Source organism: Coregonus clupeaformis, chromosome 35 (assembly GCF_020615455.1).
Source record: "Coregonus clupeaformis isolate EN_2021a chromosome 35, ASM2061545v1, whole genome shotgun sequence".
Taxonomy (NCBI): Eukaryota; Metazoa; Chordata; class Actinopteri; order Salmoniformes; family Salmonidae; genus Coregonus; species Coregonus clupeaformis.
Window position 1 is genome coordinate 5,818,654 of NC_059226.1, and position 25,501 is coordinate 5,844,154.

At 45.7% G+C, this 25,501-nt stretch overlaps 1 protein-coding gene across 2 annotated transcripts in view; it reads right to left on the reverse strand.

Moving 5' to 3' along the window:
- Positions 1-15,481: 15,481 nt before the first annotated feature.
- Positions 15,482-25,501, reverse strand: part of LOC121551480 (AP-2 complex subunit beta) — a 68,672-nt gene continuing 58,652 nt past the window's right edge. For both annotated transcript variants that reach the window (XM_041864163.2, XM_041864162.2), the window contains one exon: positions 15,482-17,556. In XM_041864163.2, coding sequence (XP_041720097.1) covers positions 17,482-17,556 — 75 coding nt within the window. In that variant the 3' untranslated portion in view covers positions 15,482-17,481. The remainder of the gene's footprint in view (positions 17,557-25,501) is intronic.

Genomic DNA, 25,501 nt, shown 5'->3' on the forward strand with positions numbered 1-25,501 from the left:
AGGTTGTGAAGGCCAAGGCTGGAGCAGGTAGGCAGTGTTTGTTACCCTGAGGACTGACCAATGACTGTGTGTGTGTGTGTATATATATATATATATATATATATATATATATATAAACACATATGTGTATATACACACACACATATATATATATATATATATATATATATACACACATATATATACACACATATATACACATATACAGTGGGGAGAACAAGTATTTGATACACTGCCGATTTTGCAGGTTTTCCTACTTACAAAGCATGTAGAGGTCTGTCATTTTTATCATAGGTACACTTCAACTGTGAGAGACGGAATCTAAAACAAAAATCCAGAAAATCACATTGTCTGATTTTTAAGTAATTAATTTGCATTTTATTGCATGACATAAGTATTTGATCACCTACCAACCAGTAAGAATTCCGGCTCTCACAGACCTGTCAGTTTTTCTTTAAGAAGCCCTCCTGTTCTCCACTCATTACCTGTATTAACTGCACCTGTTTGAACTCGTTACCTGTATAAAAGACACCTGTCCACACACTCAGTCAAACAGACTCCAACCTCTCCACAATGGCCAAGACCAGAGAGCTGTGTAAGGACATCAGGGATAAAATTGTAAACCTGCACAAGGCTGGGATGGGCTACAGGACAATAGGCAAGCAGCTTGGTGAGAAGGCAACAACTGTTGGCACAATTATTAGAAAATGGAAGAAGTTCAAGATGACGGTCAATCACCCTCGGTCTGGGGCTCCATGCAAGATCTCACCTCGTGGGGCATCAATGATCATGAGGAAGGTGAGGGATCAGCCCAGAACTACACGGCAGGACCTGGTCAATGACCTGAAGAGAGCTGGGACCACAGTCTCAAAGAAAACCATTAGTAACACACTACGCCGTCATGGATTAAAATCCTGCAGCGCACGCAAAGTCCCCCTGCTCAAGCCAGCGCATGTCCAGGCCCGTCTGAAGTTTGCCAATGACCATCTGGATGATCCAGAGGAGGAATGGGAGAAGGTCATGTGGTCTGATGAGACAAAAATAGAGCTTTTTGGTCTAAACTCCACTCGCTGTGTTTGGAGGAAGAAGAAGGATGAGTACAACCCCAAGAACACCATCCCAACCGTGAAGCATGGAGGTGGAAACATCATTCTTTGGGGATGCTTTTCTGCAAAGGGGACAGGACGACTGCACCGTATTGAGGGGAGGATGGATGGGGCCATGTATCGCGAAATCTTGGCCAACAACCTCCTTCCCTCAGTAAGAGCATTGAAGATGGGTCGTGGCTGGGTCTTCCAGCATGACAACGACCCGAAACACACAGCCAGGGAAACTAAGGAGTGGCTCCGTAAGAAGCATCTCAAGGTCCTGGAGTGGCCTAGCCAGTCTCCAGACCTGAACCCAATAGAACATCTTTGGAGGGAGCTGAAAGTCTGTATTGCCCAGCGACAGCCCCGAAACCTGAAGGATCTGGAGAAGGTCTGTATGGAGGAGTGGGCCAAAATCCCTGCTGCAGTGTGTGCAAACCTGGTCAAGACCTACATGAAACGTATGATCTCTGTAATTGCAAACAAAGGTTTCTGTAGCAAATATTAAGTTCTGCTCTTCTGATGTATCAAATACTTATGTCATGCAATAAAATGCAAATTAATTACTTAAAAATCATACAATGTGATTTTCTGGATTTTTGTTTTAGATTCCGTCTCTCACAGTTGAAGTGTACCTATGATAAAAATTACAGACCTCTACATGCTTTGTAAGTAGGAAAACCTGCAAAATCGGCAGTGTATCAAATACTTGTTCTCCCCACTGTATTTGTGTATATGTGTATATATATATATATATATATATATATGTATATATGTATATACATATGTACAGTGAGGGAAAAAAGTATTTGATCCCCTGCTGATTTTGTAAGTTTGCCCACTGACAAAGACAATGATCAGTCTATAATTTTAATTGTAGGTTTATTTGAACAGTGAGAGACAGAATAACAACAAAAAAATCTAGAAAAACACATGTCAAAAATGTTATAAATTGATTTGCATTTTAAATGAGGGAAATAAGTATTTGACCCCTCTGCAAAACAAGACTTAGTACTTGGTGGCAAAACCCTTGTTGGCAATCACAGAGGTCAGACGTTTCTTGTAGTTGGCCACCAGGTTTGCACACATTTTGGGATTTTGTTCCACTCCTCTTTGCAGACCTTCTCCAAGTCATTAAGGTTTCGAGGCTGACGTTTGGCAACTCGAACCTTCAGCTCCCACCACAGATTTTCTATGGGATTCAGGTCTGGAGACTGGCTAGGCCACTCCAGGACCTTAATGTGCTTCTTCTTGAGCCACTCCTTTGTTGCCTTGGCCGTGTGTTTTGGGTCATTGTCATGCTGGAATACCCATCCACGACCCATTTTCAATGCCCTGGCTGAGGGAAGGAGGTTCTCACCCAAGATTTGACGGTACATGGCCCCGTCCATCGTCCCTTTGATGCGGTGAAGTTGTCCTGTCCCCTTAGCAGAAAAACACCCCCAAAGCATAATGTTTCCACCTCCATGTTTGACGGTGGGGATGGTGTTCTTGGGGTCATAGGCAGCATTCCTCCTCCTCCAAACACGGCGAGTTGAGTTGATGCCAAAGACCTCAATTTTGGTCTAATCTGACCACAACACTTTCACCCAGTTTTCCTCTGAATCATTCAGATGTTCATTGGCAAACTTCAGACGGCCCTGTATATGTGCTTTCTTGAGCAGGGGGACCTTGCGGGCACCACAGGATTTCAGTCCTTCACGGCGTAGTGTTACCAATTGTTTTCTTGGTGACTATGGTCCCAGCTGCCTTGAGATCATTGACAAGATCCTCCCGTGTAGTTCTGGGCTGATTCCTCACCGTTCTCATGATCATTGCAACTCCACGAGGTGAGATCTTGCATGGAGCCCCAGGCCGAGGGAGATTGACAGGTCTTTTGTGTTTCTTCCATTTGCGAATAATCGCACCAACTGTTGTCACCTTCTCACCAAGCTGCTTGGCGATGGTCTTGTAGCCCATTCCAGCCTTGTGTAGGTCTACAATCTTGTCCCTGACATCCTTGGAGAGCTCTTTGGTCTTGGCCATGGTGGAGAGTTTGGAATCTGATTGATTCATTGCTTCTGTGGACAGGTGTCTTTTATACAGGTAACACGCTGAGATTAGGAGCACTCCCTTTAAGAGTGTGCTCCTAATCTCAGCTCGTTACCTGTATAAAAGACACCAATCTTTCTGATTGAGAGGGGGTCAAATACTTATTTCCCTCATTCAAATGCAAATCAATTTATAACATTTTTGACATGCGTTTTTCTGGATTATTTTGTTGTTATTCTGTCTCTCACTGTTCAAATAAACCTACCATTAAAATTATAGACTGATCATTTCTTTGTCAGTGCGCAAATGTACAAAATCAGCAGGGGATCAAATACTTTTTTTCCCTCACTGTATAAGGCTAGTGAGTGGATATTCTGAAAGTAGTTTGAGGGTTGTAGGTCACATGACCAAGGAGCTATTGAAATTTGAAAGTTTGAAACATGTATGTAAAATTGTGTATGTAAAATTGTGTTTGATGAAAATGGACAAACAAAAAGGTGTGCAATATATAAGGCTTGTCAGTGGATATTCTGACAGCAGTTTGAGGGTCGTAGGTCACATGACCAGAGAGCTATTGAAATTTGAAACAATGAAAAACATAGAAAAATTAATGTAAAATCACCTGAGATGAAAATGGACAAACAAATGGTTGTGCTACATATAAGGCCACTCAGTGGACATTCTGAAAGTAGTTTGAGGGTTGTAGGTGATATGACTAAGGAGCTATTGAAATGTGAAACTTTAAAAATTTCACGTAAAATCTCATGAGATGCAAATGGAAAAACAAAAGGGTCACATGACCAAGGCGCTATTGAATAATTTAAAATAGTGTGAGATGTAAATCGACCAAAAAAAGTGTGTGCAATATGTGTCTCTGCCATCGGGTGAGCTAGAACCAGTTTTTAAAGTTTCAGGAGTAATGGTTAAAGAGCTATTGAAATTTGAAAATTTTGATTTGTCACTATATTGATGGTCCCTAACTGCTGTTGGTGGACGTAAGGAAAACTACAGGCGAATATCCATCAAATATCCAACCTGAATCTGTCTTTACCTCCGTACCATATTTGCACTTGACTGTGTTTATGGATGAGAAAGTGAACTTGCCATTTCCAAAAAGTTTAGCGGGATGATCTATTGCCTAGGACAGGGCTCTCCAACCCTGTTCGTGGAGAGCTACCATTCTGTAGGTTTTCTCTCCAACACTAATCCAGTGCATCTGATTAAATAATTGGCTGGTTGATAAACTGAATCAGGTTAGTTACAACTGGGGTTGGAGTGAAAACCTACAGGAAGGTAGCTCTCCAGGAACAGGGTTGGAGAGCCCTGACCTAGGACATCAACAGCCAGCCAGGGTTTCTTTAAATAAGCTATAGGCAATACTTTTTTATTGCACATTTAGGCCTATTTAAACTGATGCATTTGGCGATGTTCAACTTCAATTCACTGGCACTATGAAGAATAGCTTAGCCATACTCATTGATAGCCTAATATATACACTGCTCAAAAAAATTAAGGGAACACTAAAATAACACATCCTAGATCTTAATGAATGAAATAATCTTATTAAATACTTTTTTCTTTACATAGTTGAATGTGCTGACAACAAAATCACACAAAAATTATCAATGGAAATCAAATTGATCAACCCATGGAGGTCTAGATTTGGAGTCACCCTCAAAATTAAAGTGGAAAACCACACTACAGGCTGATCCAACTTTGATGTAATGTCCTTAAAACAAGTAAAAATGAGGCTCAGTAGTGTGTGTGGCCTCCACGTGCCTGTATGACCTCCCTACAACGCCTGGGCATGCTCCTGATGAGGTGGCGGATGGTCTCCTGAGGGATCTCCTCCCAGACCTGGACAAAAGCATCCGCCAACTCTTGGACAGTCTGTGGTGCAACGTGGCGTTGGTGGATGGAGCGAGACATGATGTCCCAGATGTGCTCAATTGGATTCAGGTCTGGGGAACGGGCGGGCCAGTCCATAGCATCAATGCCTTCCTCTTGCAGGAACTGCTGACACACTCCAGCCACATGAGGTCTAGCATTGTCTTGCATTAGGAGGAACCCAGGGCCAACCGCACCAGCATATGGTCTCACAAGGGGTCTGAGGATCTCATCTCGGTACCTAATGGCAGTCAGGCTACCTCTGGCGAGCACATGGAGGGCTGTGCGGCCCCCAAAGAAATGCCACCCCACACCATGACTGACCCACCGCCAAACCGGTCATGCTGGAGGATGTTGCAGGCAGCAGAACGTTCTCCACGGCGTCTCCAGACTCTGTCACGTCTGTCACATGTGCTCAGTGTGAACCTGCTTTCATCTGTGAAGAGCACAGGGCGCCAGTGGCGAATTTGCCAATCTTGGTGTTCTCTGGCAAATGCCAAATGTCCTGCACGGTGTTGGGCTGTAAGCACAACCCCCACCTGTGGACGTCGGGCCCTCATACCACCCTCATGGAGTCTGTTTCTGACTGTTTGAGCAGACACATGCACATTTGTGGCCTGCTGGAGGTCATTTTGCAGGGCTCTGGCAGTGCTCCTCCTGCTCCTCCTTGCACAAAGGCGGAGGTAGCAGTCCTGCTGCTGGGTTGTTGCCCTCCTACGGCCTCCTCCATGTCTCCTGATGTACTGGCCTGTCTCCTGGTAGCGCCTCCATGTTCTGGACACTACGCTGACAGACACAGCAAACCTTCTTGCCACAGCTCGCATTGATGTGCCATCCTGGATGAGCTGCACTACCTGAGCCACTTGTGTGGGTTGTAGACTCCGTCTCATGCTACCACTAGTGTGAAAGCACCGCCAGCATTCAAAAGTGACCAAAACATCAGCCAGGAAGCATAGGAACTGAGAAGTGGTCTGTGGTCACCACCTGCAAAACCAGTCCTTTATTGGGGGTGTCTTGCGAATTGCCTATAATTTCCACCTGTTGTCTATTCCATTTGCACAACAGCATGTGACATTTATTGTCAATCAGTGTTGCTTCCTAAGTGGACAGTTTGATTTCACAGAAGTGTGATTGACTTGGAGTTACATTGTGTTGTTTAAGTGTTCCCTTAATTTTTTTGAGCAGTGTATATGTAGCAACCCGCACAGACAGCTGTGTGTTATGTGTTATGCTATTCGTTGGTTGTGTTGTACTTACCAGTACCCAGTGTTCGCGGGGTCCGACATGCCAGTCAACCTGCTATCTGCCAACCACGGGAATGCCTGGAATGTTCTGGTGCCGGGTATCCTGGTGGTTGGTGGAGTGGTGGGGGAGGGTTTGGCAGGGGGGTGGAGCACAGCTAGTTTAAGACCATGCTTAGCCATTATTCTCTCTCTTTCATCTGGTCTTAACAAGAGGTGGTCACGGTTGTTTTATACGGTATCCTTGATTTATTTGGCGTGGGCTACGGCCAAATAGTAGCCTGTGTTGAGTTTGGTTAATAAACCGGGAATTCGTAAACTCAAACCTCTGTCTGGACAATTGTTCATTTATGATCTAGCCAGGTCATTACATTGGTGTCAGAAGTAAAAACGTGGATAAAAGTTAGCCAGCTACTAGCTAGCTGACTACCGTGGCTAGCTAACGTGTACGTGGAGAAGATCGGGGGTTGAAAATGCTTTGAGGGAGTCCGAAAGTGAAGGTGGAGGTAGGAGACGATTATGGCCAAGGAGGTGCGTGGAAGTCGGAGGATCTGGCCGAGGAGATCTCCAGGGCATCGGAGCATATTGGCCGCTTGAGGGAGACCACTAGAATGATGGCGGCTGAAGCGGGCATGAGTGCTTCATCTACTGTGCTTCGCAGGGATTCTGGGGGTCGGACCGAAGGGGTGACGTCAACGCCACGTGACGAGGAGGCTGGGCCTCAGGATGTAAACAAACATGGCGGTGCCCAGTCCCCGATTGCGTCCGCATCTGTTAAGACACCGAAGTACTCCGGTAAGGTGGATTGGGAAGCTTTTCATGCTCAGTTTGAACTGTTAGCTCATTTTGGGGGGTGGTCGAATGAAGATAGGGCACTGCAGTTGGCTTTGTGCCTTACGGATGATGCTCTGTCCTGTTTGATATTGATTAGCCCCGAGGACAGACGTGATTATGGGGCTTTAGTTGGAGCACTGAGGAGGCGCTTTGGACAGTGTGTACAGCCCGGGGCTGCTGCGCTTCGAACTGAGTAATAGCTGGGTCTTCAGCTGGGGCTTCGGTGGGGGTGCAGGGAGACACACCCACTGTGCGGGCAGTGGGGCAGAGCAGCCCAGAGCCGGAAAAGCCTGCATGGGTGGCTGAAATGACTGAACTCATTCTGCTGGGGGTGTGGCCAGCCAGGCCATCTGCGCTGGGATTGCCCCATGTCCCTCAGAGCGCAGGGAAACGGCTCAGGGTCCGCATAGATGGGGCGGACCTCTGGCTCTATTTCCCAACCACCACCATCGCCAGGAGGTGTGCCGGCACAGACGGGGGAGCAAGGCTCCACGCCCCCCAGAAGCAGACGAGTGCAAGCGGATGGAGCCTATTGTTGTGGTGGATCGGACCTGTGTTAGGGACTTTTGTCATGTTCCTGTCACTTTGGAGGGGGTGCCCTGCTCTGCCCTGGTGGACACTGGGTCCACAGTAACCCTGGTGAGGCCGGATATTGTGCCAGGTTGGACTCAGTTTGAGCCCACAACTGTGCAGCTCCGCACAGTCACAGGTGAGCTGGCACCCATGAAAGGGAAGGGAATAATGACTGACAGTAGGGGGCAGAACTGTGTGTCATCCTGTGTGGGTTGGACTTTCTTAGGAGCACAGGCTGCCAGTTAGACCTAAATGGGGGCACACTGAGCTTCCAGGGATAACCGGCAGTCACCATGGCCCTAATGTCACATTCACACAACCCAACAACCCCCTTACTCCAACAGTTAAAGCAGCAGAGACTCATGGCTGCCCGCCCTCCCCCAAATCTGTGTGACTTTTCCACAGCCCCTCTGTCACCTACGGCTGTGTGTTACATTCCCCCAGCTACCTCCACGACACATCCCTCTGTGAACCCGGGCCACGCCCCCCCAGCCCAGCTACCCCAGATGTGAGAGGAGAGGACGCTGTCTGCAGTGAGGGAGATATGGGAGAGGAACTGTGTTGGTCTTGACCCCGAGCAGCAGGAACGGATGTGGCAGTTGCTGTTTGAATTCAGAGACAGCTTTGCGCTGAGTGAGGAAGAGGTGGGTCAGACTCATCTGGTGCAGCATGAGATCGACATAGGTGATGCTCGGCTCATCGAGATGCGTTCACGCCGTATCCTGCTGGCACGCCAGGAGGCGGCAGACAAAGCTGTGTTGGAGATGCAGCGGGCAGACTTCATAGAGCCCTCAGACAGCCCCTGGGCGGCACCAATCGTCATGGTTCCTAAGAAGAGGGGCAAGCTGAGGTTCTGTGCGGACTACAGGCGGCTGAATGAGGTAACCAGGAAGGACTCATACCCCATACCACGCATTGATGAGTCGCTGGACCTGGTTAGGGGGTCCTCCTGGTTCTCCTCACTAGACCTCCGTAGTGGCTACTGCAGGTGCCCCTCTCCCCAGAGGCCAGAGCCAAAACTGCGTTCTCCACTAACATTTACATTTTACATTTTAGTCATTTAGCAGACGCTCTTATCCAGAGCGACTTACAGTTAGTGAGTGCATACATTATTTTATTTTTTTCATATCCCCCGTGGGAATCGAACCCACAACCCTGGCGTTGCAAACGCCATGCTCTACATCCCTGCCGACCATTCCCTCCCCTACCCTGGACGACGCTGGGCCAATTGTGCGCCGCCCCATGGGTCTCCCGGTCGCGGCCGGCTACGACAGAGCCTGGATTCGAACCAGGATCTCTAGTGGCACAGCTAGCACTGCGATGCATTGCCTTAGACCACTGCGCCACTCGGGAGATACGTGGCGCAGTGGTCTAAGTGCCCTAACAGAGGGCACTGGCAGTTCAAGGTCCTGTGCAACGCTCCAGCTACTTTTGAGCGTTTGATGGACAGGGTGCTGGATGGCATCCCCCAACAGGAGTGTCTGGTATACCTCGACGACATCCTGGCCCATGGCAGCTCTTTCCAGTCATCCCTGGGGGCGCTACGGCGTGTGCTGGAGAGGGTGGCTGCCGCAGGCCTGAAGCTCCACCCTGAGAAGTGCCACTTCATGAGAAGAGAGGTGTCTTTCTTGGGCCACCAAGTGGGGGAGGAGGGTATCAGCACCATGGAGGACAAAGTGGGGGCTGTCCGAGACTGGCACACCCCCACCGACCAGCATCAGCTGAAGAGCTTCCTGGGCCTGGCCTCGTACTACCGGAGGTTTGTACGGGGCTTCTCAAGCATCGCTGCTCCCCTGAACCGCCTGCTGCCAAAGGACTTCACTTGAACAGTGGAGTGCGAGGAGGCCTTCAACACCCTCAAACGTGCACTGATCGAGGCCCCCGTGCTCGCCCCCCTGACTTCACATTGCCCTTTATCCTGGACACAGAAGCGAGCAATGTGGGCATGGGTGGGGTGCTGGCCCAGGTGGGGCCAGAGAGTGGTGGCGTACTTCAGTAAAACATTCAACAAACATGAGCGCTGCTACTGTGTCACCCAGCGGGAGCTCCTCGCTGTTGTGGCTTCCATCAAACACTTCAAGTACTACCTGGGTGGCCTGCCCTTTACTGTAAGGACTGACCACTCTGCTCTCCAGTGGCTCATGTCTTTCAAAGAGCCAGAGGGGCATGTTGCACGCTGGTTGGAGGAGCTTCAGCTGTACGACTTCACAGTGGTGCACAGGGCAGGGGCACACCACTCCAACGCCATGTCCCGTCGGCCCTGTACTGCAGACGGGTGCCGCCACTGTGAGCGGAGAGAGGGCCGTGAGAGAGAGCTGTGTGCGGAGGAGGGGGTCTGTGCCACAGTGTGTCGGGCGGGCGGGCCTGTCAGCTGTGAGCTGCAGACTGTCGACGTGGCTGAATGGGGGCAGTAGCAGGGACGGGACACAGACCTACAGCCAGTGCTACAGTGGGTAGAGGTGCAGCTGAGGCCACCGTGGGAAGAGGTGGCAACGCTCTCACTCGCCACCAAAGGGTTGTGGTCAAAGTTTGAGAGACTGCGGCTGGCTGATGACGTGCTACAGCGGGCATGGAAGGAGCCAGCTACGGGAGAGGATAGGTGGCAGGTGGTGGTCCCAAAAGCACTGCAGGAGGCTGTGCTCCAGAGCACTCATGGGGGGGTGGGGACTGGACACTTTGGGGTCACAAAAACTGGGGGCAGCACAAGAGTGATGTGGAGGACTTTTGCCGTCGCTGTGACAACTGCACAGCGAAAAAGGGCCCTCCAGGCCGTTCTCATGCTCAGCTCCAACAGTTCCCAGTTGGGGCTCCCATGGAGAGGGTGGGAGTGGATGTAGTTGGGCCGTTCCCCACCACAGACAGTGGAAACCGCTGGGTGCTCACGGCCATGGACTATTTCACAAAATGGCCCGAGGACTATGCTCTTCCTGACCAGGAGGCAGAGCCCATTGTCGACGCCCTGACAGTGGGGATATTCAGCAGGTTTGGAGCTGCGGAGTCCATCCACAGCGACCAAGATCCGCACCCCTGCAGAGATGGCATTTGGTCGGCCCCTGGATATGCCCGGAGACTCCAGGACTGCCTGGAGACAGCCCACAACTTCGCCAGAGAGCAATTGGTGAATGCAGGTGTTAGGCAGAAGAGGAACTATGACGTGCACACCCGGGGAAGGCACTTTGTGGCAGGGGAACTGGTCTGGGTCTACAGCCCCCTGAGAAAGAAAGGCAGATGCCCCAAGTTGGAAAGCCACTGGGTGGGGCCCTGCAGCGTCCTGGAGAGGGTAGTGGAGGTTGTGTACCGGGTGCAGCTTTCTCCCAGGGGGAGAAAGGTAGCACTGCACCGGGACAGGTTAGCCCCATACAGAGGGGCCTCTTCTCTCCAAACCCCAGGGACCCCCACAATTCCCCTCTTTGGCAATGACATTCCCCAAGCACCCACCCCCAGGCGCCACAGACAAGGCTCCAGACAGCCCACTCATCCAGTCTCCCTCCCTGTGTCACCGCGTGGTTCCCCGAAGCCACAGACTCTATTCCCCGTTCCCTCATCCTTGTCCCCCATGTCCCTGCCTTCATTCCCTGGGCCCCAGTGGGGCAGCCCCCTGCCACGGACTGAGCCCCCTGTTCCACATCTGGACACTCTGCAACCATCACGGCCACGCAAGCAAAGGAGACCTCCGGGTCGCTTCAGAGACTTTGTTCGTTCCCTCGGGGACGAGGGACTTTGTGGTGGGGGGGCTGTGTAGCGACCCGCACAGACAGCTGTGTGTTATGTGTTATGCTATTCGTTGGTTGTGTTGTACTTACCAGTACCCAGTGTTCGCGGTGTCCGACATGCCTGTTGTGTTGAATAGCTCAGCCTACTCATTGATAGCCCCTACTTTAGTGAACTGACATGAGACATTGCAAGGCAAGAAATTGCGATAGCCTATAGCCTACATATTTTGATTATCGACGCACAGTTCTCGAGTGCCTGCTTGGTGGCGGACATCCCTTGCTGTGCCCCTCCCATCTCTTCCTCCCTCGCTAGCTTGCTCTTTCTTTGCTGTGAATGATGCGAGAGTTTGTGTTCTCGAAGTAGACTATGGAAAATAGTTTCCTCCATTGCAAAAAAACATGAATCTTAGGAGTCGATGAGTCGATTCCTAGCTGAATCTAAGCTTGACACCCAGAAACTCCCCACCACACTACGCAGTGCGCACGCAGGTGCAATTTCATGTGACGTGGCCGGCCAGTTAATGTGAACCAAAGATTGTCTATTATATTGATAAGAAAGTCAAGTGACCGCTCTAACAATTTAATTACATGTCCTCAAAGATGGAAAGTAGGAGGAAGGAGGCGAGATCAGGTGGGGCCATTCTAGCTAATGAGAGGAGGGGTATGTGTGTAAACAACAGGCCATAGCTAGGCCTTAACGGATAATCAACAAGGGGCTATGCGTTCTATGGAAAATAATAAACGACGTGGAAGGTGTGTTCCACGACGCGGTAATAAAAAAATGTGTTGACCAAATTGGACTCTCACTACCCACGGGCCCTTCCCAACAATGCAGAGTGAAAGAAAATAGAGAAATAGTAGAAAAGTAAAACACGTAATAATAAAAGTAATAATAAATACACATTGAGTAACGCTAACTTGGCTATATACACGGGGTACCAGTACCGAATCGATGTGCAGGGGTACGAGGTAATTGAGGTAGATACACGGCATTCGGAAAGTATTCAGACCACTTCATTTTTTTCACATTATGTTACAGCCTTATTTTAAAATTGATTAAATAAATACAAAATCCTCATCAATCTACACACAATACCCCATAATGACAAAGTGAAAACAGGTTTTTTGAAATGTTTGCAAATTTATTAAAAACAAAAAACAGATACCTTATTATAAGTATTCATACACTTTGCTATGAGACTCGAAATTTAGCTCAGGTTCATCCTGTTTCCATTGATCATCATTGAGATGTTTCTACAACTTGATTGGAGTCCACCTGTGGCAAATTCTATTGATTGGACATGATTTGGAAAGGCACACACCTGTCTATATAAGGTCCCACAGTTGACGGTGCATGTCAGAGCAAAAACCAAGCCATGAGGTCGAAGGAATTGTCCTTAGAGCTCCGAGACAGGGTTGTGTCGAGGCACAGATCTGGGGAAGGGTACCAAAAAATGTCTGCAGCATTGAAGGTCCCCAAGAACACAGTGGCCTCCATCATTCTTAAATGGAAGAAGTTTGGAACCACCAAGACTCTTCCTAGAGCTAGCCACCCAGCCAAACTGAGCAATTGGGGGAGAAGGGCCTTGGTCAGTGAGGTGACTAAGAATCCCATGGTCACTCTGACAGAGCTCCAGAGTTCCTCTGTGGAGATGGGAGAACCTTCCAGAAGGACAACCATCTCTGCAGCACTCCACCAATCAGGCCTTTATGGTAGAGTGGCCAGACGGAAGCCACTCCTCAGTAAAAGGCACATGACAGCCCGCTTGGAGTTAGCCAAAAGGCACCTAAAGGACACAGACCATGAGAAACAAGATTCTCTGGTCTGATGAAACCAAGATTGAACTCTTTGGCCTGAATGCCAAGCATCACGTCTGGAGGAAACCTGGCACCATCCCTACTTGTGAAGCATGGTGGGTGCAGCATCATGCTGTGGGGATTTTTTCAGCAGCAGGGAGACTAGTCAGGGTCGAGGGAAAAATAAACGGAGCAAAGTACAGAGAGATCCTTGATGAAAACCTGCTGCAGAGCACTCAGGACCTCAGACTGGGGCGAAGATTCACCTTCCAACAGGACAATGCCCCTAGGCACACAGCCAAGACAACGCAGGAGTGGCTTTGGGTCAAGTCTCTGAATGTCCTTGAGTGGCCCAGCCAGAGCCAGGACTTGAACCAAATGTAACAGAGACCTGAAGCGACGCTCCCCATCCAACCTGACAGAGCTTGAGAGGATCTGCAGAGAAGAATGGGAGAAACTCCCCAAACACAGGTGTGCCAAGCTTGTAGCGTCATACCCACTCTGCTGGGCGGCCAGCTCTAGGAAGAGTCTAGAGGTTCCAAACTTCTTCCATTTAAGAATGATGGAGGCCACTGTGTTCTTGGGGACCTTCAATGCTGTAGAAATTTTTTGGTACCCTTCCCCAGATCTGTGCCTCGACACAATCCTGTCTCGGAGCTCTACGGACAATTCCTTCGACCTCATGGCTTGGTTTTTGCTCTGACGTGCACTGTCAACTGTGGGACCTTATATAGACAGGGGTGTGCCTTTCCAAATAATATCCAATCAATTGAATTTACCACAGGTGGACTCCAATCAAGTTGTAGAAACATCTCAAGGATGATCAATGGAAACAGGATGCACATGACCTTAATTTTGAGTCTCATAGCAAAGGTATTTCTCTTTTTTATTTTTAATAAATTTGCCTCCAAAAAATAAACTGTTTTTGCTTTGTCATTATGGGGTATTGTGTGTAGATTGCTGAAATAAATACATATTTAATCAATTTTAGAATAAGGCTGTAATGTAACAAAATGTGGAAAAAGTCAAGGGGTTTGAATATTTTCCAAAGGCACTGTACATAGAACTAGGAATAAAGTTACATAGTAAACAGTAGCAGCAGCGTATGTATCACATGTTGAATGCACCGAGCGGTCTGTTTAAACTACTAGCACACAGCTCGGATACCCATGCACGCATACCCCACAAGACATGCCACCAGAGGTCTCTTCACAGTTCCCAAGTCCAGAACAGACTATTGGAGGTGCAAAGTACTACATAGAGCCAAGGTTACATGGAACTCTATTCCACATCAAGTAACTCACACAAGCAGTAAAATCCGTTTGAAAAAACAGATACAAATACACCATATGGAACAGCGAGGACTGTGAAAAGTGCCTTAATTTTGGCTGGACACCAGGAAGAGTAGCTGCTGCCTTCGCAGCATCTAATGGGGATCCATCCTAAACACAATACAATGTCAATAGAAAAAAAAGGTTTGTGCAAAAAAGGTCAATGCACATAGTTAAATAGTTAACCAAATAGCTACCCGGACTAACTATTTAGCAGTCTTATGGCTTGGGGGTAGAAGCTGTTCAGGGTCCTGTTGGTTCCAGACTTGGTGCAGCAGTACCGCTTGCTGTGCGCAACAGAGAGAACTATGACTTGGGTGGTCTCTCTGTGTGAACTCACCGACCTCACCTTACAAACACACCATTGTTGATCTTATTCAGTCTTCCAGTTTGGCCTTGAAACGAGAGTACAAGGTCATGTGAATTACATGTTTTTTGCTTCAGACTTTTTCCAATGAGTTTTCAACAATATAAACCTTGACACTCAATGTGGATGTGACGGAGTTATATTGCAACTAATTACCAGAGCCATATTCTCTAGGCCTATAGCTCTGCTAATTGCTGAAGTTCAAGCCAGACTTCTTCCCGATCCCCACAATGCAGATGATGTAAAGTTGGCAGTCCAGTGTGAAACACTTTTTCCAACACTGAAAATGCTGGTCTCTAGACTGTGTAACTTCCATTGTGCTTGCTTTTCTCCCAGACACTCAACTGTAAAAAAACAAAAATCAACAAAATCAACATGCTGATTCAGACTGACATTGTCAGTGTGAAAATGCCTACCCTCCAAAGAAAAAAAACACCTAAAACATCAGTAGCATCCCATGGGAAATAATCTTTGATTCTTAGCGAGCTGCTCTACATTCTGAGCATCTGTTGATTACACACCGCTGTGGCTGTCCTTTGGCTGTGCATCACGCTGGTCATATTACCTCTGGTCTGATTATGGATTGTGAGCAAATGAGTGAAACACATCAGGCACTGCATTCATTTAAACCGGACATTTTATTGAAATAATAGAGGACACAGTGACACCTTGATGACATGTATGCATTCACTAACTGTAAGTCGCTCTGGATAAGAGCGTCTGCTAAATGACTAAAATGTAACTGACGAGGAGCGATGCAGGATCAATAGGTTAGCTTGAGGAGAAGAGGCTAAAAATGGACATTTCAGTTGTCATATTACTTCTTACTACAGCCGTTCTGTAGGCCTATTCCTGGTTGCTGGACTTATAAGTACATTAAATATTCTGGATGGGAAAGCCACACCCAAATACACCTTTATAACATCTTGCTTGGGATACATGCAGTCAAATTCTGGGCAAAGATAAGACCATCCCATGTAGCCAAGTGTTGTTTTGAGGAAAACAGACAGCAAAGATTTATTGGGAGCAATGGCCACCGCTTCCATGCAGGTTCACAGGCACATCAGCATGTAGCAACAATACAATTAGAAAGCTGAAGTCACAAACACAATTGGTACCCTTCAGACTGCACTTTACATTGGTTTCAATAAAATGATTAATAAAATGATCAACAATGTTTGAGCTCAACTACCAGAGGTCTAACAAGCATGGTTAGTTATAGCGATATAGCATATTAAAATCACATCAGTTTGTATACATTTATTAATAAAACTTCCATATGAGGACTTGGTACATAACTGGAATATAGAGCCAACGTTTTTCTGTTATGGAATACAAGCACACTAATTCTGGGTTACAAGGTAGTAATATAATAATAATAATATTTAGTTAGTCGCACAGAACTTTAGGTCTACAAACTACACCACGTCACTGCACAGTATAATCATAGAGGGGTGACCCTGGTCATTAGGTGGCCTGCAAGCACTAAATATCCTCCATGTTTAGGATAAAGCAATGTCAGGGAGGTGGGTTTAACTGCAGAACACCACAAACACGTACACTAGGCATGTAATTGATGACAGTATGGGGTTGTTACCTATTATGATAATAGCAACTGATATTGACCCTGGCTTTGGGTTTGACCAAAGGTTTAGGGTTTAGTTTAGTTTGGGTGAACAGCTGCAAATGGAATATCAATAACAATCTTACATATAAAGAATAATGCAGAATATCTCATTGGAATCAACATAAGATGAGAACAGCATAACAGAATGGACAACTCATGCCACACTCACAATTGGCATATTAATTAATACTGCAACACAAAACCAGCAAAGGGGCATGGATTATTGAAAATCAAGGAATGACAATCTAGGAATGACTATAGCTGTGTTTGATGCTGCGGCAGGTCGAGCAATCAGAAAAGTGTTGAGAAGCATGAAATTATCAGCTGCCTGCAAGTATCAGTAAAAAAAAACAATGGCACAGACTGGAGCAAACAAGTAATAATAGCTATCATAAATAGTGGTTTGCATAGTGGTTACTAAAATGAGAACAGAATGACATCCACTAATGCATTAAAATCATGGCAACCTGACAATTTCATGTTCCCTGGCCCTGCTCTCGCCTCTCACTACTGCCATCTTGGCCCAGAATGGTACTTGTTGCATCATGGAGACATAGCAACTGGTTCAACTGGAAACGTCCGCCCCAGTAAGGCCTGGAAGATGGCACCAAATCGAGTATCTCTTGTGGAACGGTTGGGAAAGTAGAAAAAGTACCACGGAAGCAGAACAAGCATAAATAAGAATAGCCACAAAAACATATATGATATGACACTTTCCAATATTGGCAATACAGTACAAAGAGGTGGGACCGATGGCTTAGTGAATATGAAAGATTTCTTCTTCTTTTTGGAGAGCTTCACCATCAACCACGTTTTACGACATTAAGACATTTAGTTTAGGATGGACTGGGGATGTTACATTCTCCCATGGAGGTAAAGATGGTGGAGAGGAATGAGGGAAAGGAATAATAAATGACTAAAACGCTAACAGCTGCTGTTTGTTCTTGGGGCGAGGTGTGGAGTGGAGCGTGGTGACTGGACGGACGGAAGGTTCAGTTCTTCAGGACTGAGTCGTACACCTGGTAGACATACTGGGTCACCTCAGGAGCCCGGCACTTCAAGGACAGCTGGAAGAGAGGATAGGAAAAACTATAGATTGAGGTACAAAACTATAGGTTACATTTCAGCTCAATAAGTCTGAGTACATTTCACCTTCTCTACAGCACAACAGTTTAATTGCTTTTCGCAACTCTTTTCATCCTAACACTTATTGTGAACACAATAATATATAATAGTGTTATTGAGTATCCCTACAAAGTATATTATATTAAATTCATCCATCTCAGTATTATACATTTTCCTACGACCGGATTTAACATCAGCATTGATCAGTTTCTATTCACAGTGGGGTCGTTCCATTTGATTTCAATCACTTTTTGACTGCACCCCTTTTGATTTGAACAAATCGTTCTATACATACACTATATATACAAAAGTATGTGGACACCGCTTCAAATTAGTGGATTCAGCTGTTTCAGCCACACCCATTGCTGACAGGTGTATAAAATAGAGCACACCGCCATGCAATCTCCATAGACAAACATTGGCAGTAGAATGGCCCGTACTGAAGAGCTCAGTGACGTTCAACATGGCACCGTCATAGGATGCCACCTTTCCAACAAGTCAGTTCGTAAAATTTCTGCCCTGCTAGAGCTGCCCCGGTCAACTGTAAGTGCTGTTATTGTGAAGTGGAAACGTCAAGAAGCAACAACGGCTCAGCCGTGAAGTGGTAGGCCACACAAGCTCACAGAATGGGATTGCTGAGTGCTGATGCGCGTAGAGCGTAAAAATCGTCTGTCCTCGGTTGCAACACTCACTACCAAAGTTCCAAAATGCCTCTGAAAGCAACGTCAGCACAAGAACCAGGAGCACAACTTTCACTAGGGACATGTCCCCCCCACATTCTGAAATTGCATTTTTGTCCCCCCCCAGTTTTACCATTGGAATGTGATACAAAACAAGGCAAATGTGTGCTTTAGGACCATGCAGACGCCTCCGAGCGGTTGGGTAGGCTGTTTGGAGTGTTTAACCAACTGGATAAAAAATAAATATATATATATTGTACCACTCAAAAGTTTGGACACACCTACTCATTCAAGGCTTTTTCTTTAATTTTAATGTAGAATTTTAGAATAAAAGTGAAGACATCAAAACTATGAAATATCACATATGAAATCATGTAGCAACCAAAAAAGTGTTAAACAAATCAAAATATGTTTTATATTTGAGATTCTTCAAATAGCCACTCTGGGTTTGGCTGAATCCCACGACCTCACCCCAATTGAGATGGTTTGGGATGAGTCGGATGGCAGAGTGCAGGAAAAGCAACCAACAAGTGCTCAGCATATGTGGGAACTCCTTCAAGACTGTTGGAAAAGCATTCCAGGTGAAGCTGGTTGAGAGAATGCCAAGAGTGTGCAAAGCTGTCATCAAGGCAAAGGGTGGCTATTTGAAGAATCTCAAATATAACATATATTTTGATTTGTTTAACACCTTTTTGGTTACTACATGATTCCATATGTGTTATTTCATAGCTTTGATGTCTTCACTATTATTCTACAATGTAAAAAATTGTTTAAAAAAAGAAAAACCCTTGAATGAGTAGGTGTGTCCAAACTTTTGACTGGTACTGTACACTACCAGTCAAAAGTTTGGACACACCTACTCATTCAAGGGATGTTCTTTATTTTTTCATTGTAGAATAATAGTGAAGTTAATTTGTGGACTTTCTTTCCTTTTTAATGCGTTTGAGCCAATCACTTGTGTTGTGACAAGGTAGGGGTGGTATACAGAAGATATCCCTATTTGGTAAAAGACCAAGTCCATATTATAGCAAGAACAGCTCAAATAAGCAAAGAGAAACGACATTCCATCATTACTTTAAGACATGTAGGTCAATACGGAAAATGTCAAGACCTTTGAAAGTTTCTTCAAGTGCAGTCGCAAAAACCATCAAGCGTTATGATGAAACTGGCTCTCATGAGGACCGCCACAGGAATGGAAGACCCAGAGTTACCTCTCTGCTTTCATACTGGCCCCCCGTGGGAAACGAACCCACAACCCTGGCGTTGCAAGCGCCATGCTCTACCAACTGAGCTACAGGGGACTACATTAGAGTTACCAGCCTTATTCTACAATGTAGAAAATAGTTTTAAAAAATAGAAAAAAAAACTTGAATGAGTAGGTGTGTCCAAACTTTGTCTGGTACTGTATGTCTCCCCCACTTCTAAAACCAAAGTTGCGCCCCTGACAAGAACTGTTCATTGGGAGCTTCATGAAATGGGTTTCCATGGCCGAGCAGCAGCACATAAGCCTAAGATCACCATTTGCAATGCCAAGCGTCGGCTGGAGTGGTGTAAAGCTCGCCGCCATTGGACTCTGGAGCAGTGGAAACGCGTTCTCTGGAGTGATGAATCACGCTTCCCCATCTGGCAGTCCGACGGACAAATCTGGGTTTGGCTGATGCCAGAAGAACGCTACCTGCCTGAATGCATAGTGCCAACTGTAAAGTTAGGTGGAGGAGGAATAATGGTCTGGGGCTGTTTTTCATGGTTCGGGCTAGACCCCTTAGTTCCAGTGAAGGAAAATCTTAACGTTACAGCATACAATTACATTCTAGATGATTCTGTGCTTCCAACTTTGTGGCAACAGTTTGGGGAAGTCCCTTTCCTGTTTCAACATGACAATGCCCCCGTGCACAAATGACGTCCATACAGAAATTGTTTGTCGAGATCGGTGTGGAAGAACTTGACTGGCCTGCACAGAGCCCTGACCTCAACTCCATTGAACACCTTTGGGATTAATTGGAACGCCGACTGCGAGCCAGGCCTAATCGCCCAACCTCACTAATGCTCTTGTGGCTGAATGGAAGTCCCCGCAGCAATGTTCCAACATCTAGTGGAAAGCCTTCGCAGAAGAGTGGAGGCTGTTATAGCAGCAAAGGCAGGACCAACTCGAAATTAATGCCCATGATTTTGGAATGAGATGTTCGACGAGCAGGTGTCCATATACTTTTGCTCATGTAGTGTATTTGCCCATGGTAGAAGTGGTCAGAAAGTAGCTTTTTGGACCTGAATGCTAAAACATTTAGGAGATAGAGGTGGTCAAAGTTGACCCATTTAGCATTTCCCACATCTATGTCTTCATCACTGGAAAATATAAAATGTTGAGTTTGATATCATTTAAAAACAGGGTTTGTATAATTTGTTATAAATTCATTAGGGCCTAATCTATGGATTTCACATGACTGGGCAGGGGCGCAGCCATGGGTGGGCCTGGGAGGGCATAGGCCCACCCACTTGGGAGACAGGCCCACCCACTTGGGAGACAGGCCCAGCCAATCAAAATGAGTTTTTCCCCACAAAAGGGCTTTATTACAGACCAAAATACTCCTGTTTCATTAGCTGTCAAATTTGTGCATAACATTTGAGAGAAATAAATTGGAAAATTTCTGGGATCTTTTATTTCAGCTCATGAAACACGGGACCAACACTTTACATGTTGCGTTTATATTTTTGTAAATGTAAAATTAGCTATTCTGTTTTCTTTTAAATACATTTTCTTATTTCCACAATGTTTCTTTAGGTCTGCCAAAACTAAATTATAATGGACTACTTTGTGATGGCCTTGAACTAGTGTTTTTTCATTTTTACTTACAGCCTAGAGTAACAAACTAATGAAAATGCTATTATGTTCTTTTAAATAATTGTTTTTTAGTTTTCTAATGTTACCTAAGACCTTTATAAACACAACCAAATTATTATTCTTCCGATATAATATATTAAATGTATTTATTAGACTGTTAGAATGTTGATGCGTCACTGGCTGGAAGTGTCGAAAATTGGCTTTAGGCCTACATTTTTCCCTAGGACTTTGTAGAATTATAAAAAACATATCCTTGACTATATAAACACTCCTTCGATATAAAGTTGTTTTTGACAAAAATGAAAACATGTCAGTTTGTCACTTTCACGAGGTTGGAGTAATAACATGTTCAACTACTTAAGACATTGGCTCGAATCTAGGTTGTGCCTTTAGATTTCGAGAAAACGAACAACTAAGGAAGAATTTGTCACTTCCCAAACCCCGGCCTGGTCTGCTTGGTCGGTTTGCAAGCGTTCCCGGAAGTCTTGCGATGTTGCACCTCTGGGTTAAGAAACTCTGTGGTCACATGGTATATTTGTTTACAAAGAGCACATGGAGCAAACATGACATGACGATCCACTGTTGAGCAGAACAAGAGAGGTGATCAAGGTACACTTGAAATTCAATACTAATCTTAGCTAGTTAACTTATAAGATATTTTGCTGGCAATCATAGATGTGCCAAATACATTTTCTCCAGCTCAGGGCTCCAGCTATGCATTTGGTTTGCTAGCTATAGCGTTAGGTGGCTAGCTTGCAATATCAAGCTTCTTGGTTACAGTAGAGACAACCAATCCCCTTCTGGATCAAGTGTGAGTAGCCTTTTGAGATTTTTGAAGTTCTATAACTTTATAAGCTGGGTTGTCTGCCCTTGCATTTAGTTTATGTTCGCTTGCGCTTTTTAGCATTTAGCTAGTGTCCGCTATGGGAATTCCCTAGTACTTTGTTAGCATACCTTGTTTAAAAATAAATAGAAGTAGAAAGAAATAGCACCCCTTGTGTGCCCTGCCAGTAATACCATATACCCCGGTATTGTACAGGAACGGTATGAAGGTATGGAAATCTGGATACCGTCCAACCCTAACATGTAATAGGGTCTAAGTTATAACATACTGTATGCGGAAATATAAAACATCTGAGTTTATGCGCTTTTAGATAGTTGGGGTTAAATGTTACGAATGTTTATTTAAAAACAAAATTCAAAGAAATTCTCAAATAATTTGACAACCCTGTTTGTAAGATTTTCAATTATATCAAACTCAACCGTTTATATTGTCACATGCGCCGAATACAACAGGTGTAGACCTTACCGTGAAATGCTTACTTACAAGCCCTTAACCAACAATGCGGTTTAAGAAATAGAGTTAAGAAAATATTTACTAAATAAACTAAAGTAAAAAATTAAATAAAAAGTAACAATAAAATAACAATAACGAGGCTATATACAGGGGGTACTGTTACCGAGTCAATGTGCGAGGGTACATCCATACTACCTCTTTACAAACTCTACAACATTAATACATACTAGCATGTAGACGTACACTCAGTGGCCAGTTTATTAGATACACCACCCCATTCACGAAAAGGGTTCACGCCTACAGACAGTGGTCATGTAGGTGTGGCTTGCTATATAAAGCAGGCAGACAGGCATCGAGGCATTCAGTTACTGTTCGATTGAACGTTAGAATGGGTAAAACGAGTGACCTAAGCGACTTTGAGCGTGGTATGATCGTCGGTGCCAGGCGCGCCAGTTCCAGTACCTCAGAAACGGCCGGCCTCCTTGGCTTTTCACGCACAACAGTGTCTAGGGTTTACCGAGAATGGGTGCGACAAACAAAAAACATGCAGTAGGCGGCAGTCCTGTGGGTGAAATCAGTTTGTTGATGAGAGATCGAAGGAGAATGGCAAGAATCATGCAAGCTAACAGGCGGGCCACAAACAGCGCAGTACAACAGTGGTGTGCAGAACGGCATCTCGGAACGCACAACTCGTCGGTTCTTGTCACGGATGGGCTATTGCAGCAGACGACCACACTGGGTTCCACTCCTATCAGCTAAAAACAATAAGAAGCGGCTCCAGTGGGCACGCAATCACCAACAACGGACAATTGAGGAGTGGAAAAATATTGCCTGGTCCGACGAATCCCTGTTCCTGTAGCGTCATGCTGATGGCAGAGTCAGGATTTGGTGTAAGAAGCTTGAGTCCAGGGCCCCTTTCTGCCTGGTGTCAACGGTACTGGCTGGTTGCGGTGGTGTAATGGTGTGGGGAATGTTTTCCTGACACACGTTAGGTCCATTGATATCAATTGAGCAATGTTTCTGGCTGTTCTGGAGGCAAAGGGGGTACTAGATGGGTGCACCTAATAAACTGGCCACTGAGTGTACATTCTCCTGTTATTATGGCCTGGTCCATATGTTCTCACTGTTCCATGACAGGCTCTGATGTTGTCCCAAAGGTATTTGTCTGAGAGGCGTTTGCCAATAAATTGGCCCCACAACAGCTGCCCTTGACCATTTCGAAAGGTTGATATGAACTGCTGCCTGAACTCCACTACCTTAGACAGCAGTTATTGTGCAAGGGTCAAATGAAATAACCCCTGGGAATTATCAATGTATGGGGAGCAAAAAAAACAATAGCCATGGCCATCACAATAGCTCACTTTATATTATCAGTCTTCCACTGCCCCCGATGTCATAGGCTGTTTTGTTAGACTTCAGTGCAGCTTTTGACATTATTGATCATAGTCTGCTGCTGGAAAAACATATGTGTTATGGCTTTAAACCCCCTGCTATATTGTGGATAAAGAGTTACCTCTCTAACAGAACACAGAGGGTTTTCTTTAATGGAAGCCTCTCCAACATAATCCAGGTAGAATCAGGAATTCCCCAGGGCAGCTGTCTAGGCCCATTACTTTTTTCAATCTTTACTAATGACATGCCATTGGCTTTGAGTAAAGCCAGAGTGTCTATGTATGCAGATGACTCAACTCTATACATGTCAGCTACTACAGCGACTAAAATGACTGCAACACTTAAAGAGTTGCAGTTAGTTTCAGAGTGGGTGGCAAGGAATAAGTTAGTCCTAAATATTTCTCAAACTAAAAGCATTGTATTTGGGACAAATCATTCACTAAACCCTAAACCTCAACTAAATCTTGTAATAAATCATGTGGAAATTGAGCAAGTTGAGGTGACTAAACTGCTTGGAGTAACCCTGGATTGTAAACGGTCATGGTCAAAACATATTGATACAACAGTAGCTAAGATGGGGAGAAGTATGTCCATAATAAAGCGCTGCTCTACCTTCTTAACAGCACTATCAACAAGGCAGGTCCTACAGGCCCTAGTTTTGTCACACCTGGACTACTGTTCAGTCGTGTGGTCAGGTGCCACAAAAAAGGACTTAAGAAAATTGCAATGGGCTCAAAACAGGGCAGCACGGCTGGCCCTTGGATGTAGACAGAGAGCTAATATTAATAATATGCATGTCAATCTCTCCTGGCTCAAAGTGGAGGAGAGATTGACTTCATCACTACTTGTATTTATGAGAAGTATTGACATGTTGAATGCACCGAGCTGTCTGTTTGAACTACTGGCGCACAGCTCGGACACCCATGCATACCCCACAAGAGGTCTCTTCACAGTCCCCAAGTCCAGAACAGACTATGGGAGGTGCACAGTACTACATAGAGCCATGACTACTTGGAACTCTATTCCACGTCAAGTAACTGATGCAAGCAGTAGAATTAGATATAAAAAACAGATAAAAATACACTTTATGGAACAGCGGGGACTGTGAAGCAACCCAAACATAGGCACAGACACATGCATACACACACACCATAGCATACGCACTATACACACACATACACATGGATTTTGTACTTTAGATATGTGGTAGTGATGGAGTAGGGGCCTGAGGGCACACAGTGTGTTGTCAAATCTGTGAATTGTAAAAAAAAAATGTTATTGTATGAACTGCCTTAATTTTGCTGGACCCCAGGAAGATAGGATAAGTGTTTGGCAGCAAATAGGATAAGTGTTTGTTCTCAACTGCTTTGATGGGCTAACACAGTCTTGTGGCCCACAGGAGACCCGGCATTGAACCTAGTTGGTCACAAGCAAGATTTATTTTCTAATTCCCCAGGAACTTTTCTCCTTCTAGAGCCTAACTAATATAGCCTGTCCCACTGTTATCCACTGGCTGCATCAGCACGACTGCTCTGAGGGACCTGGGCTAAATTCCCATTAAGAATCAATTAGCTGGAGACCGACAGCATGGCCAGCCAGGACAAACATGCTTTTCCTCGATGGGAAGCACAGCACAGGTAATCGAGCCAGGGAGCAGCCAGTGCCTGAACAGCTGCCTG